At 38.6% G+C, this 15,469-nt stretch overlaps 1 protein-coding gene across 8 annotated transcripts in view; it reads right to left on the minus strand.

Annotated features, from left to right (window-relative positions):
* Window positions 1-2,161: 2,161 nt before the first annotated feature.
* The window catches only part of Nek10 (NIMA related kinase 10), a 190,356-nt gene continuing 177,048 nt past the window's right edge, over window positions 2,162-15,469 (minus strand). For all 8 annotated transcript variants that reach the window (XM_076868669.1, XM_076868661.1, XM_076868640.1 and 5 more), the window contains 4 exons: window positions 9,446-9,554; window positions 7,361-7,413; window positions 7,222-7,277; window positions 2,162-2,210 (listed from right to left, as the gene is read on the minus strand). In XM_076868669.1, the coding sequence (XP_076724784.1) occupies window positions 2,162-2,210; window positions 7,222-7,277; window positions 7,361-7,413; window positions 9,446-9,554 (267 nt within the window). The remainder of the gene's footprint in view (window positions 2,211-7,221; window positions 7,278-7,360; window positions 7,414-9,445; window positions 9,555-15,469) is intronic.

Below are 15,469 nucleotides of genomic sequence, written 5' to 3' on the forward strand. Positions count from 1 at the left end.
TCTTGGCTGACGGTTGGAATGTGAGGATGTGGCTCCATGTGCAAATGGTCCCCTTGCCAGTGCCCAATATTCTTAGAGACCTGGTCATGCAACTGGGAAAATGTGAATGCAGTCATTGTGATAGCTTAAGGGAAAATTCAAACAGAGCACATTCATTATTTTAGCAAAACAGTACATCTATCAGCATGGTTGATGAGCCTGAAACCCTGTTGAAAAAGACATTTAATTGCTTATTTGTGTTAACTCTGACAGGCTTCTAGCATAATAAATGGAATAACTGTGGCCTAAAAGAAACATATTGCTCCCTTTCTAATCAATAAGGTCAACTGTAGGCATTTTAAAACACCTTAAATGATTCATGTGTTTCTCTCATCAAGGTCTGATTTCTGAATACTATTCTTTTCTAAACTGTGTTTGCATATAATGCCATTCAAGTAAGAACCTGATTGCTTAAACTTTGATCCCACAGTTTCTGTGACAATTAGAATTTATGCCCCTCTAGGCCTGTGCCTCCTGTAAAATGAAATGTGCCCCTTCCCACATATTAAAAGATAAAAAGAATGATAATAAAGGGTCACATTAAGTTGAAACAGAAATAAAAATTTGCCTGGGCAAATCATTAAAATTTGTGTTTTCCATGTGAATTTCACATATGGATGGAATTAGTTTGAAAGCTGAAATTGAAAGTTTTTGTTACCGTATTTTTATCTACTATTTAAAAATTAGTGTTTTAGTTATTAATTTGGCTTGACAGAAAAAGATTTTGTTGGCAATTTTCAAAGGCACTGCTGCATGATTAAAAGGCATTTGAACATAATTTAAGTGTTAAACATACTAATTGAAAAATAGTATAGATTTCCATTAAGCGATTTTACATATCCAAAAGGTCAGATTAGGTTTCAACAACTGTAAATACATTGAACTAAACTTCTATTCAATCGTACTAAAAATATATCAGTGCAGTTAAAGATAACAGAACTCAAGTAAATAAAAAGTACAATTTCAGCTTCCAGATTACTAATTATATAGAATGGATTGTACTTTAAGTAGGTAGAAGTGCAATTTGATTTGGCAAAATGGGATTTCTTGACAATACAACAAAATTCTAAGCCAGCTGCAGAGAAGGAGTTTTAGCTCAATAAGATTAAACTCTCATCATAAATTCTTCCTACATAGAGATGGGACACTGTTTGGCATTCTGATTTTTCTTTCTTTGGGCAGTTTTCAAGGAGTAGGGAAGGAATTTGTGTTTATTATATAATTGTTTTCATTTCAAATTATCAAACAATAAACATTTATTTAAAAATGCAGATAATTTTAGTAAAAGGGACTTAGGAATATTGCATCTGCTTCATAGATTCTATGAACTCCTCAAAGTGCTCTAAAAACACTATAAGTTTGATTAGCAGCAAAGCATTAGTCTAATCAAAACCTCCCTCTCTCCCTCCCCTAGATCTATGTACATATGCACACACCATACATCGATGCATTCTATTACTCTAACTGAAATCTGACAATTTGCATTATGTCCAGGTGCTGTGCAAAGTTTTTAAATACTGTCTACACTGTGTCATGGCTCAAGACCACTAGCACCCAAGTGGTTAAGAGAAAGCAAATTCTTTCATTTAAAAAAAAAATCACATATTTTAAATTTCTTTTAAGATTAAAAAAAAATTAGAGGATACCATGAATCAATCATCACCCAATATATCATTCTAGGTCCTATAGTTTTGTTTATCTAAAAATATTTTTTATATATAAAAGGCTAGATGCCTTTCAACATAGTTTCAGCCATCCTGAGTATAAAATGTTCCTTTGAAAAATATGCCATTTTTTTTTCCATCTCAGAGGAAAGCTCTGTGACAAGGGGTTCCCCCACACAGATGACTTTTGCAGCATTTTCTTCCAGGAGCAACATTGACAGCCCTGTCATCTTGTATATAATACGTACTGGGAATGGAGCCCCCCACCCAAGAACTATAGCTGTCATACATCCCACACAGGATCTCCAGAAAAAAGATGCTCCTGGCCCCATGGCATTTTGGTCTCTCCCCTTCCACACCCTCTAGCAAAATCCAGTCCTCAGCATCTTGTTGTAGTGGCTGAAGTCCAGAACTTGAACTTTACTGGGAAAAGCAAGTTCATTCAAGGTGCAACATTTTCATCTTTTGGTTGGGTGATTCTTCGTCCCCCATGGATAGGAGTGATACCTAGAAGATTGCAAAATAGAAAGAGTTCTCTGTAAACACAAATATTTTAGTTCACACATTCAGTTTCAAAAGCTATGGCTCAGACACATAAGTAAATAAATCACAATAAATTTTAAAAAATATATTATCAGGATGGGAACATTTATAAAAAACTGTCTTTTACTGAAGCTCAGTGCTAACAGGGTCTATCTCAAATTATGAATTCAGTAGAAATTAAAAATAATCTAGAGTGGAAAAATAAACGCCAGTTCCAAGTAGCTTGTACATTTGAATGCTGTGTGCATTCAAATGACTATTTTTACATGTTCATCAGTCATGAGGAAATAAAGAAATGCAAGCCGATTCAATGTAGATTTTTTTCTCTTGTATGTATTTCTCAATGCAATATTTCATTATTTAAAAAACATCACGTCAATATGCATCTAAGTATATTCAAAAAGAAGAGAGGCTTGCCATCTAGTCAATCACAGAACTCACAGTTTTACAAACAAGGGTGAAATTGAGGCCTACTAGTGAGAACGAGGCGAAGGGCAGGTCGCTGATTATCAAGGAAAAAGAAATGGGGTGATGGCACTTCCCCATCAGTGGGTGGGTGGCTAACACCTCTGGGGAGGGGAAGGATCCCTGTTGCCAACACAAACAATCTCTCCCTGAGAACCTCTTTTCCTGCCTTTTGGTCCTGTAGGCAAGATAAGAGGAAGAGGGGGCAAGAGAAGAAAGGAAACCTAAATCTATAAAGAGGAAATGCATCCCCACTCCCACACACAAACACCAGCTCTGGGTCCCCTCTTCTCTGGAAGAGTCTCCCCCCTCCCCAATTTCTGTCTCTTAAAATTTGCTTTCTACCCTTGCCTCGGCATTTCTCAGGTGAATAATATTCAACATGGGGGGAAGGAGGACTCAATCCTGATTTTCAAAGCCGGTATCACTAAGATGTAGCCTTCTGGTAAGGAAACTAAGTGTCTATGAATGTAAAATGTCATTAATCATACAACATCACCAACGATCTGGAAGAGGCCCTGTCTTGGAAACAGTTATGTGGCTGGCCGAGCCTGTTTCGGCCTTCTTTCAGTTTCTTCACACTGCTTCTGCCTCTCAACTCCATCCTCATTGCCCTCTCCAGAAGCTCAGAAATAAGGAATCCCTCATTTTGGTCAGGGGGTCCTTGCTGCTACTTCCCTTTCTATTACCATTGTCTTTTTCTAATGCAATTTTTTGTACCTAAGATATTCTTTCTAAAACCAACTGCTAAAGCAGTCTCCCCGTCATTTATTTTAGCAGTTCCAGAAGTCTTCCCCAAAGATAGCCAACAGACAGATAATGACTTCACCCTGAGACTTGCAGTCTGAGAACGGCACCTCTCTATTCTTTTCCCTAATTAAATATAAGCCCTACTGTCTAAGCTGAAAAATATGCCCCATCACCATTAACGGTTTGGGGTTTGGCTGCATGATCTGTGTATAAGCTTAAATTGCAAACTTGAATAATAAAAGTTATTGTGTATGTTGCTCTCTCCGGATGGTGCTTAACCAAGATGATTTAACAATGTTTTTTGATGATGATGATGATGATGATGATGATGATACGACGACAACGACAATTAAGATGTTAACAATGACAATGTGAAGAACAGCACATCTGGGTAGACCCTGGTGGAAGAGTAAAACCATTCCCAACTGGCACAGCTTTTCTCAGCTTGTGTTCTATGTAAATGAGGAGGAAAACACCGGAGTAAACAAACCAGGTCATCAGGTGTCTTTCCTATAGGATGCCTCAGGTCTTTAATAGAGTAATGAGGATCAGTATTCTCCAAAAATGGAAACTTCTACATTCCAAGTTTCCAAAATATATTTGGTCATGAGACTTTATTTTTCATGGATTATGTGATATCTTTGGTAATATTGGTTATTCCATGGAACCTTTATTTAGGAAAAATATACTCCAGTGATTCTAAATACAGAATCTACATATTTCTGTATGTCCTGAGACATTTAACATTCTCCACCTTTTGACTGCAAAGATCATGACAGCACCCGCTATTTTGATTTATATTTGGAGAAATGCATGTTTCTGGATTGTACATTATTAGGTACTTCTAAGTGAAGCCTGAACTGCCTCTTAAGAATTGATTTGGGTGGCACACACCCATAATCCCAGAGGCTTGGGAGGCTGAGTCAGGAAGATTGTAAATTCAAAGCCAGCCTCAGCAAAAGCAAGGTGCTAAGCAACTCAGTGAGACACTGTCTCTAAATAAAATACAAAATAAGGCTGAATATGTGGTCCAGTAGGTGAGTGGCCCCGAGTTCAATCCCCAGTACCAGAGAGAGAGAGAGAGAGAGAGAGAGAGAGAGAGAGAATTTATCTGGGATACCTGTAAACTAGTAGTGGTTTGGGGGACACCAAGGGCTCTTGCTTACCATTAAACTGAAGTTTTTTTCCCAAGATCTATCATTGCTATTAGAAACCAAGAAAGTGGGTCTGGGGATGTGGCTCAAGTGGTAGGGTGCTCGCCTAGCATGCATGAGGCACTGGGTTCGATTCTCAGCACCACATAAAAGTAAAATAAAGATATTGTGTCCACCAAAAAAAAAAAAAAAGAAACCAAAAAAAGTGAATATCATGAACTCATGGATTTTAAAAAATTTAATATCTATTTTTAACATATACTAATTATACATACTAATGTGGATTTTTAAATGATTCATATTCTTTTGGGGAATCTTATAAAATTTTTGATGTCCTGTCCAATTTGTGCTATTTGAACTTCACTGCTCAAATGTGCCTTCATATTCTATTTAAAATTCTAAATGTAACTATGAACAGTTTTTTGCCTTTGTTATTAGGAATCTTATTATCTGTTCATCATAAGGAAATTTGCAACACCTTTTAAGAAAGTAATATATCTCCAGAACTAGATTTTTTTAAAGACTTAATGAGAGTCAAACTAAAAAAAGAGTAATATATTTGTTGTTTTTTGTTGTTATTACAAAAAAGACAATGTTTAAAGGAGCAATTAAGAGCTCTTATAAGAGCTTCCTTAAATTTACACACCTAGTTTTTCATTAGTATTTAGTTGATTTTCTGCAAAAATATGAGGACATTTCTTGCCCTTGATCTGAGTCGCTGAGGAAATGCAGATAAAATGACAACAGTCACCTTTACCCCACTACAAGCCAAGGGCACTTGAAATAATAAGATGCTGAGTGTTGGAAAACAGAGACATTCATATTATCCACAGAAGACTGGATAAAGTCTGCCCTCCAGCAGAAAGGGAAAATCCAGAAACCTCTCCAGGGATGTTGGAAGAAGAGTGATTGCAGAGAATGGTAATTTCTATTAACAATATATCTTTGGAAGATGAGAATTACTCATCATTTCTCTGTAGTTACAAATCACAACAGAACTAAATTTATGAAGGGTGTATTTTGGAAATATATTATCGAGCTAAAAGAGCAAGTAGTTGAATAATCTCATGTGTGATTCATAAGAAAACCTCACTGAAATGAGAGAAGAAAAATATATACTGGTGACTGAACTAACCTCAAAGAAAATCCAATTTCCTGGTAACTACTGTAACCAGATGTTCCGGGGCCCTCTTTCTCTTATCATGGTTACTAGTTATCTTTAAGGGAGACTTCTAAAATAATTTGGATACCACAAATAATTTAGATACCACAAAATAGCTTTACTAGCCAGCACAGTGGCCCATACCTATAATCCCAGCTGCTTGCAGGAGGTTGAGGCAGGAGGATCCCAAGTTCAAGGTCAGCCTGGGCAACTTAGTGAGACCCTGTCTCAAAATTTTAAAAAAAAGGCCTGGGGATGTAGTTCTGTGATAAAGCACCCCTGGTATCAAAGGACAGTGCCTCATAAAACAACACTGAGCCACTTGGGCTGTGTGTGTGGATGCTTGTGATCAATCTGATGATTCAGCTATGGGCAGGTCCTTGGAAAGTCAAGAGACAGCTCAGTAGGGTAGATATTGTCACTGCCCATACCCTCTCATCCATGCCACTTCAAAACATACTGGCTGAATTCCTAGTGGCCAGTACCGATTTCTCTCCTTGAGGATTTCTCTGGCCTCTACACCTTCCTTTGACCACCTTTAAAAAGGCCAGAAACTACCAGGGAATCAACACTTCCTGGGAAAGGCCTCAAACAATGACTGGTGGAAACTGGAAACTAAATACCCCAACTCCCTCACCCTGGGAGTGGGAAAACTCTAACATCTGTTCACTTTCTGCATTGGCTCTCGGATTTCTTCCATGGGATTGAGCACCAGTCAATGAAAACCCGCTTGATAATGACACCTGTATTAAATAACTTCTTTATCCCATACTAGTGTTTCCCGGAATCACCTCTCAAATAAACTAATTGTACCCAAATTGTTGCATCAACGCTGTGCCTAATAGTAAAACTACAGGAATTCAGGACTAGATTTAAATTGATAAAATGGAGTGTATTTTAAGAGAACAAATAATGATTATATTAAGATAATACGCAGTCCCTTTGAGCAGTCCCAGTAAACGGACATCTCTTATTTAGAGCAAGCAAATGGTAAAACAAAACACAGAGGGACTGCATAGAAACCCATCTTAAATGCACCTGAAGGGATTCTTTATTTAGTTGCATTTCCCACACCTAGCCTTCTATGCAAATAATGGTAGATTTCAAAATGATGGAAACCCAGGTTTTTAGCTCTTCTATAGAATGAGACAAATCTTAATTTTAAAAATCTAGATAATGCTTTTCCACTCAATTATATTTGTTATTCTTATATAAGTCATTTACTAGGAAGATCACTTTTTGTTTCAAAAGAGAACATAGGAGCTGTGTCCATACAGAAGATATGCAACATGTATTGTCTTGGCAAAGATATTTTATACAAATATTTAAAATAAAGGTTCAAAAAGAAAAAAAAAATTCTGAAATGAAGGCTAGAGAAAACCATATCCAATATCTGATGATCTCATTTCATCTTTCACATTTGAAATCAAACTCTAGATCTCACCTGTTAGATGTAAAATTGTAATAGCCACTTTCCTCTAGGACTTCTTCAATCACACTCTAAAATTGAAAAAAAAAATCAGGTTAGTATCAAATTAAAAGGAACAAAATAAAATCATTCAGAGGCACTGCAAAAACCTCACCTGCATCTGCTCATACGTTATTCCTTCCTCCAAATCGAAGCTGGTGGGTGGACCTGAAATAGATGAATTATTGGAAGTCTGATATTTGGTCTAATTTTCTCAGTCACACTTTATTGGCAATTATGACTTCAAGTGCAGTGAAAATAGGTCAATTTCTTAATGATAAAAATGAGACTTAAAAGTAAATTCCTAAGTGTCTAGGTTTTTGACAGATGCTCTGCTTCTCTGTAATAACTGGCTGCTTTGCGTATGGCCATACTGAGATTTAGGAGCATTGCTTACAGCACAAACTGGCTGATGAAGTCAGGGCTGTATTTGTCCATGTTCATGAGTCCAAACATGAACTACCTGATGGGTGAGTTTTCTGATTGAGAAACTCCAATCATCCATAAGGCAAGAAGAGGACCTATGTGCTGGCAAGAAAATAAATTCTTATAGGGAGGCAGAATTAGTGAAAGACCACAAAGATCTGACTATGGCATGTGGCTGCCTGTAGGAAAATACATTAGTGAGGAGGACCTTTATTGATGGTTGGTATGACTATAGCAGCAGCACCTTAACCTACCCCATGCTGCCAGGAGCACGGCTGACCAGTTTCTACTTGAATGTATCAACCTATGTGGAGACCGGGGAGTTCCCTGCCCCTCTGGAGGGAGAAAAGAGATCAGGCTGCAGTTGAAGGGGAGGCTTGAAGGTGTGAATCCTTGCAGTTCATTTTCAAAGCCAAGTTTAAAGGTGCTCCCTGTTCCCTCCCCACAGCACCACAGCTGTGCTGCCTTTGCTCTTGCCAAGCCTGCTGTGACAAGGGTCACGCCTGCTCAGCTCTGGGGTGGAGCGCCGGGCTGCCCTGGGAGGAGTCCTCAACTCAGTGTCAAGCTTCTGAGAGACTTCCATCAGCGTTCACCCCATCACAGTTGCTAATGGAAGGAGAAGTTTGGCCTGTACATGAACTTACCTGTCCTGGGAGAGGCTTTTAGAAGCAAATGACTCCGCACATTTTTTTTATCTTGATCTTATGAACTTCTCAGAAACCATTTTAAATAAAATTCTACCTGCATGGGGATTAGCTTTATCCCAGGAGACTAAGACTAAGGGAAAGTCTGATAATTGATACAGGAAATAATTTGCTCAGGTAAGAACATAAGCACAACTAAAGTGAAGCATTTTTCCAAATGGAAGAGATGTCAAGTCTCATTTAACTGTAAGAGCTTTAACTTCTGTTCATCTTACTGAGTGATAGAACTATGATTTATTTAGATTCAAAAATTATTCAGGAGTTCTGAAACCTCAGAGTAGCCAGAACTCTTTTTCTAATATGACAAGAATTTACTTATGCCGAGCTCCTACTAATGGTCAGAGACTTTTTAAGTTAGGTTGATCCTCACTATAACTCGATGACATAGGTGTTACTTATTGTTTTAAATTTTATATATTTTATTATTTTTATATAGTTATTATATTCATCCCCATTTTACAGGAAAGGATACTGAAGTTCAAAGAGCTTCCATAATTTGTTTGAGGTCAGCTTCTAAATAGTTAAGCTGAGATTTGAATCTAGGCATCCAGGTTTGCAGAATCTTTGCCCTTAATCCCTATGTCATATTACCTCCCTATGTGAAATTTCTGCTAAAAAGGGGAAAAAATTGAATATGTTTGATGTGGATTGTTCAAGTAAGCTTCAACTTTTTCACCATTTTGAATATTTAAGCTTTCACTTTCTACTTTTTATCTCCCTCGATGCTTTGGGGGCATTTTATTTCCCATCATCAGATAAGCAAGAAGAAACAGAAAGAATTCTGAATAACAATTCACCCACACAGATTCTGCTGTTTGTTCATGGTATTAATAAATGATCAAGGAAGCTGCCACACTGGGTAAGATAAATCTGAGGGAATTTCTTGATTCCTACTATATGTCAACTATTACCATGGATAACAAAATAAGCTTTATTTTTTTCTTTTCAGTTGAAGGTGATACTTGAGGTTTAGCTGCTGATCCAAATAATACGATGTGTGTGTGTGTGTGTGTGTGTGTGTGTGTGTGTGTGTGTGTGAAATCCAGATTACCCATATTGATGACCATTACCTGTCAGGTCATTTGAGGACAAGCTGTTTCCACCCAATGAATGACGTAATAAATGGTAATCTGCCGTAAAGAAGTTTGGCTCGATTGGTTCTGGAGATCCCTGAGATAACTGAAACAGAAAAAAAAAAAAAAAAGCAAACCTACATCTTATTTTATATTCAGAAGCAAATGACAGGAGACCTCTGTGTGGTGTTTTCCATTTCCCCATGTCTCTGTGTAGAAAATTTAGTGCTCTGTGGATTTCAATCCCTTGAAAAGAGATAAACATCTTCCTTCCAATAGAACTTATAAATTGGAAGCGGGCACATTACAGTGAAAGCAAGTTAGACAATTCCCTGGTCACATGAAAAAAATACACTTTATAGCTTTATGAGAGCAAAAATAAAAATGGATAGAAAAATAATGGCTTGGGCCTGGGACATCAAGATGTTATTTTTAATCAAGCGTAGGAGGAATAAACTCCAATTATTCAACAGAACAGTATGTTTAGTCCAAATCCCAGCCCTTTCTCATGTTTCTGCTTTGAACAATGCCTTCTTGTTTGACCAAGACAAACAAGTTTCTTATTACATTTTGCTAAATTACTATTAATTAAGGTTAATCTCCAAACATTAGTTCCTAACACTCTGAAGAAAAGAGTAATTCACCAAAGACAGAATTTATTAGAGCTCCAATGGCTTAATGTCTTCCTATAAAGCTGAATTTTTAAAATGGAATTTTAAGCTATTGATGTTTTTCAACTCCTTTCACCTTTAATTTCAACCAGCACTTGGGATGGCCCAATTTTAATACCTGAGTTGAAATATTTTTAAAAGGTCAAATATCAATAAATTAGAGACAAATGGCAGAATTTGGACTAAACAATAGTAGTCACTCTGAATTCATATACTCTGTTCATCAATTAAAATGCATTCTTGTTCACTTGAGAAACCTGACAGTATATGTGACCATTAAACAATGCACATCAACCCTACAACCAGTGATTTCCCCTTAAGGATTTACATAAGAGAAATCAGTACATATATCCATCAAAAGACAAGGGCAAGAATGTTCATAGTGCCTTATTAATAATGACTAAAAATTGGAAAAAAATCCCAAAGTCCATGGATAGAAGAACAGATATTTCATAATGTGCTCAGACAATGGAATTCTGCAAAGCAATAACAAAGAACAAACTATGAATTCTCGAAACATGGATGAGTGTTGAACAAAAGAAACCAGAAACAAAAGAATACATAGCACCTGGCTTCAGTTATGTATATTTTCATAATCAGGTAAAACTAATCCATGGTGAGAGAAATCAGGATAAAGATTACGTTGTGGCAAGGGAAGGGGCTTAACCAGCAGGAGGCCTCTGTGGGGCAGGAAATGTTCTATATGTTGATGTGGGTTCTATATGGTCACCTGGGCAAACATATATACATATGGATTCATATAAATGTCTACAAACTTATGGTGCTGGCTGTATATGTACATCATTGTATACATCATGCATTTTATGCCTAAATGAAAATGTTTTATATAAGTAAGTGATAACTAATTATTCCATCATTGTACTTTGGATACTGCAAATACAAATCATTTATGTGTTTTCCAGTCTCCATATTACCAAATATCTATGACACTATTCAGCCTTTTTTATTCTTGAAATTTTATTTTCCTGACTTTAGTTAATAACCTATTTGTAATATGACAAAACTGTAAGATTGTAGCACAGTGTAATGCAGGAGGATCTGACAGTCACCTATTGACAAACTTTCCCATCATGCTGTAGGGTGCCTGGAGGTCAGCCCTAAGCATTCTGCGTTTTCCCTACCCAGCGAGCAGGTCATTCCAGCTAAGCTTCTTAATATGTATTATGATGCTGAAAATAATTTCCTGGCATTACCTTTCAAATGACCATAGGGATATTTCTCCTATGCTTGGCACAGGAGTAATTTGGCTGCCTTAAAATGTTCCCCTTCATTACAGAAAGCTTGTTCAATTTAATTAAGAAGTTTATATCTTGAAATCCTAAAGATTTCACACCCAAAAAGCCCCAGAGGAAAGTATATAAAGGGTGGGTGACCTAGAGAGATCAAGGCTGCTACTGTATGAAAAAAAACAAGTTTTATTCATTGATTTTTAAAGCTTAAAGAAAACGTTTTTTGAGATTGCTTTGGAACTTCAAAGAAATGGGCCATTGGCCTTGCATCTGAACCCATGTGTGTTTATTTTTATGCGAAGAGCTTCTTAGAACTTCTGTTTGTGCTTCAGTTTCTAGATACATGTATTCTTGCAACAAACATTTTGTGCCTTCCTGTGTATTGGTCAGCGTGTTCTGTTTGATTTAAGCAGGATGCAGAAATGATCTGCCTTCTACAAGACCTGTATCTTGACTAGAAGAATAGATTAAATCTGTGAAATGGTGATACAAAAAATCATAAAGTATGAGATGGTGAGTTCTAGACTTTAAAAGAGGAGACCACCAGGGTTTGCAGAGGTTCTGTAGAAGGAACATGGAAACCAAGCCTGGATGTGGGTAGGTGGAATGAAGGAAGCAAAGCTGGCAATCCAGGTGAGGGGAGTTTGAGGTAACAGTCAGGCACTGCATACTGAAGACACAACAATGAGAGGAAAATTACATGAGTCCATTGTTATGGAGTTACAAGGATTCAGAATGAAGGGAGAAGTGACATTCACTAGTTCAGTGAATTTTTAAAATCAACTACTATGTGCCAAACACCGATCCAAAGAATGAAATAACTCAGTGACAATCAAGTTATCCTCTGGGAGCTTGCTGCCTACTTATGGGGAGGTGTGCCTGTGAAATATTTAGTTGGATGCATGTAAAATTGCAACTGTGCTGAATGCCTTGAAGGGCAGGTCTGTGGCTCTAGGAGGTGATGATAGATTTGTTTTATCCAGGAAAGGTTTTCCCAAGGTACCACTTATGCCAAGCACTGATGTAATAAGTAAGAATGAGTGAAGGATCCGGTGGAAAGAGGATTACAGCCTGGGGAAAGCATGATCAAAGACTGGCGGAAACAGCATGGCAGATAAGCAAACTATAGAAAAGGGCTCGTGGCTGCTCTGGAGACAGCAAAGGGGCAAGAGCAGTATGTGATGGAGAGATAAGCAGGGTTTGGACCAAATGGGAATGGAAATAACATGGAGAGGATTTTTGTATTCTATTTAATGATCCTCCAAAGGGTTTTCTGTGATGTGTGTGCGTGTGTGTGTGTGTGTGTGTGTGAGAGAGAGAGAGAGAGAGAGAGAGAGAGAGAGAGAGAGAGAGAGAATGTGTGTAAGAGAGAGGTGGGGGAGATGGTCTGCTTTGAAAGAATCACCCTTGATGCAATGCAATGAGCACAGAGGTTGGATTGGGGCTGGGAGGGCAGAGTGAATGCAGACACACTATGAAGAGTATGAGGGGCTCAACTAAACAAATGAGTGACTTATTACTAAGTCACTCATTTAGTCTGGAAAGCTGGATCCCAGAGTTGAGATGATGGATTCAGAAACTACTAACATTTTTTAGTATGATAATAAAAAGCAAGTGTTAAAGAACTAACTTTAAGTCTGCTAGTCTTGGGAAACAAGGAGATCTGCAAAGCAGTTGTGGCACTGATGAAAGAGGGAAGGGCCAAGAACCTGGACCAGGTGACAAAGGAAGGAAGGATATGGAAGAGCCAGCATTATTAACAACGGTAGCACCCACTGCCAGCTAGTGATACTTGTGACACTCTAGACATATTTAATAATATATTTGGTTCTTACAACTATCCCCTAAAGTAAATATCATCCCCACTTTACAGGTGAGGAAACAGGGAGGTAAACCAATTTTCCCAAAGAGCATAGCTATTAAGTGGTAGAAGCAGGGCCGGAACCCAGGGCTGCCTACCACCAAAGGTCAAGCAGAACCATCCACCCTGCCACCAGTCCCAACTGCTAATAACTTGGGGGACACAAAAAATACTCGGTGGCAGAGAACTTACCTAGTCTGCGTGAGGCCCTGGGTTCACTCCCCATTACTGCAGAGAAATAAGTGTCTGAAAAATGAAGTGAAGCAGTTGATAGAGATGCTAAGATTTAAAGACAGAGCAGAAGGTGAACTTACGTTGCCAGTGTTACTGCGGTGGACAGAGGAGGGGAGAACAAGGTGGCAAGTCTAATCCTGGATGTGCCAGATGGTAAAGTAAATGTTCCCCAGGAGGCGGAAATAGGGAGGACACAGCAGGACACCTTTAAAGCAGTGGCCCTCACAGCAAGCCAGTGAACCAGCAGTCCTGGACCAGCATGCCCAAGTCCTTAGTGCACTGTGATCCTCCCACTGACAGGTGTACCTCCTGTGTGTGGCACTCATGCTATTTGGAAACATGTATAAGACCTTCTTCTGAACTGAAATAAGAGAGCTCTCCTGCTCTGAACAGACATCTACAGTTCTGAAGAACAAACAATAATCCATGCTATTTGGTGGGGGAACTGGGGATTGAACTGAGTTATATACCCACAGCCCTTTTTCCTTTTTATTTTGAGACAGGGTCTTGCTAAGTTACACAGTCTGATTTTGGGCTTGGAATCCTTCTGCCTCAACCTCTAGAATCTCTGGGGTTATGGGCATTCCCCAGCCTGCCCAGTTGATACACACTTTTGAACTAAGCAAGTCAAATAAATAAATTCCAGAGAACAGGCTGCATATCCCTATTCCCACTCCTTCTCCTCCTCCTCCCCAAACACCATTGATTTTGAGCAAGTATTATGCAATTTGAGCACTTACTGGTCAATAGAATATAGTACTTTTTAGACAGAACCTAAAACAGAAGAAAACAATGAGAAACTACAAATGTAATCGCTACTAAATTTCCCAAACGACATTTTCTTTCCCATATCATAAAATAAGGCTATCTGCTGCAGAACAACTACACAAATTATGTGGGATCTAATGCAACTGAGGTAGGACTCTGGAAGAAATTGAGCCAAACATAAATGAAATGAGGTACCAGCAGTGAGAAAATTCACAACATGTTCCATCACTCTGCACTCACTGGTCTCTGGTCTCATTTCCTTTCAGATTTCCTTGTCCTCTTTGACTGAACTGCATCATTATAAGACATAACTTATTTCCTAATTTTGCATCTTTTCTAACCTACAGCTCCTATTAGCTTTTTATTAGCTTTTTATAGGCCACTTTGTTAACAAAAGTGTCCAGTCTTTATACCAACTTGTTTTCTTACACACACACACACACACACACACACACACACACACATCTGCACATGCACCCACATATGCTTGTCCATCATCAGCACCCCCAACACTCTCAAAGTCCCCACTGCTAATGAAAAGTAGCCCTGCTATGTAGGGCCTTACATTCCCATCAAGAATTTTTGTATACCTACCAAAACTAAAAGACTGGAAATCTACCATTAATTACCCAGAAGATTTGTCTTCTGCAGACCCTGAATCGGACACTGATGGTGGGGTCGAGGCAAAGAGAGAATGGTGGCCTGAGTCTGCCAGGCAGGAGAGCCCTGCTATAGGTCCTCCTCCACTTGGTCTAAACAGGTTCCTGCTGCACCTGCTGATTTATGATGTCTCCAAGGGCCCTGGCAAGGACTAGGCAAATATAAACCATGATGATTATATGCATAAAGGACCATTTAATTAATTAAGTCCAGGATGCTGAGCAATCTGCCTGCCTGAAAAAGAGCTGGAAAGCTGGAGTAAGGAAGCAAAGAATGTGCCAGCTGTTAAATAATGGAAACTTGACCTGCTGATCTGCACTCAAGCGCAGACCAGATTGGAAACTGAAGAGAAGAACCAGGGAGGCACACGCCTAGAGGAAGAAGTTCTGGATCATCTACCCCACACCATTGGAAGACCATCAGAGGGTTTTCTCTAGGCCTTCCCATCAAAGAGTGCTCCCTAGAATGGCAGCAGCAGCAGCACTGGGGGAGCCGGGTAAAATGCAGAATTGGAGGCCCAGGATGCGATTGTATCTAGATAACGTTTTTGGCCTACTAGACAGACCATCTTTCTAAC

The sequence above is a fragment of the Callospermophilus lateralis genome, chromosome 1, assembly GCF_048772815.1.
Source record: "Callospermophilus lateralis isolate mCalLat2 chromosome 1, mCalLat2.hap1, whole genome shotgun sequence".
Lineage (NCBI taxonomy): Eukaryota > Metazoa > Chordata > Mammalia > Rodentia > Sciuridae > Callospermophilus > Callospermophilus lateralis.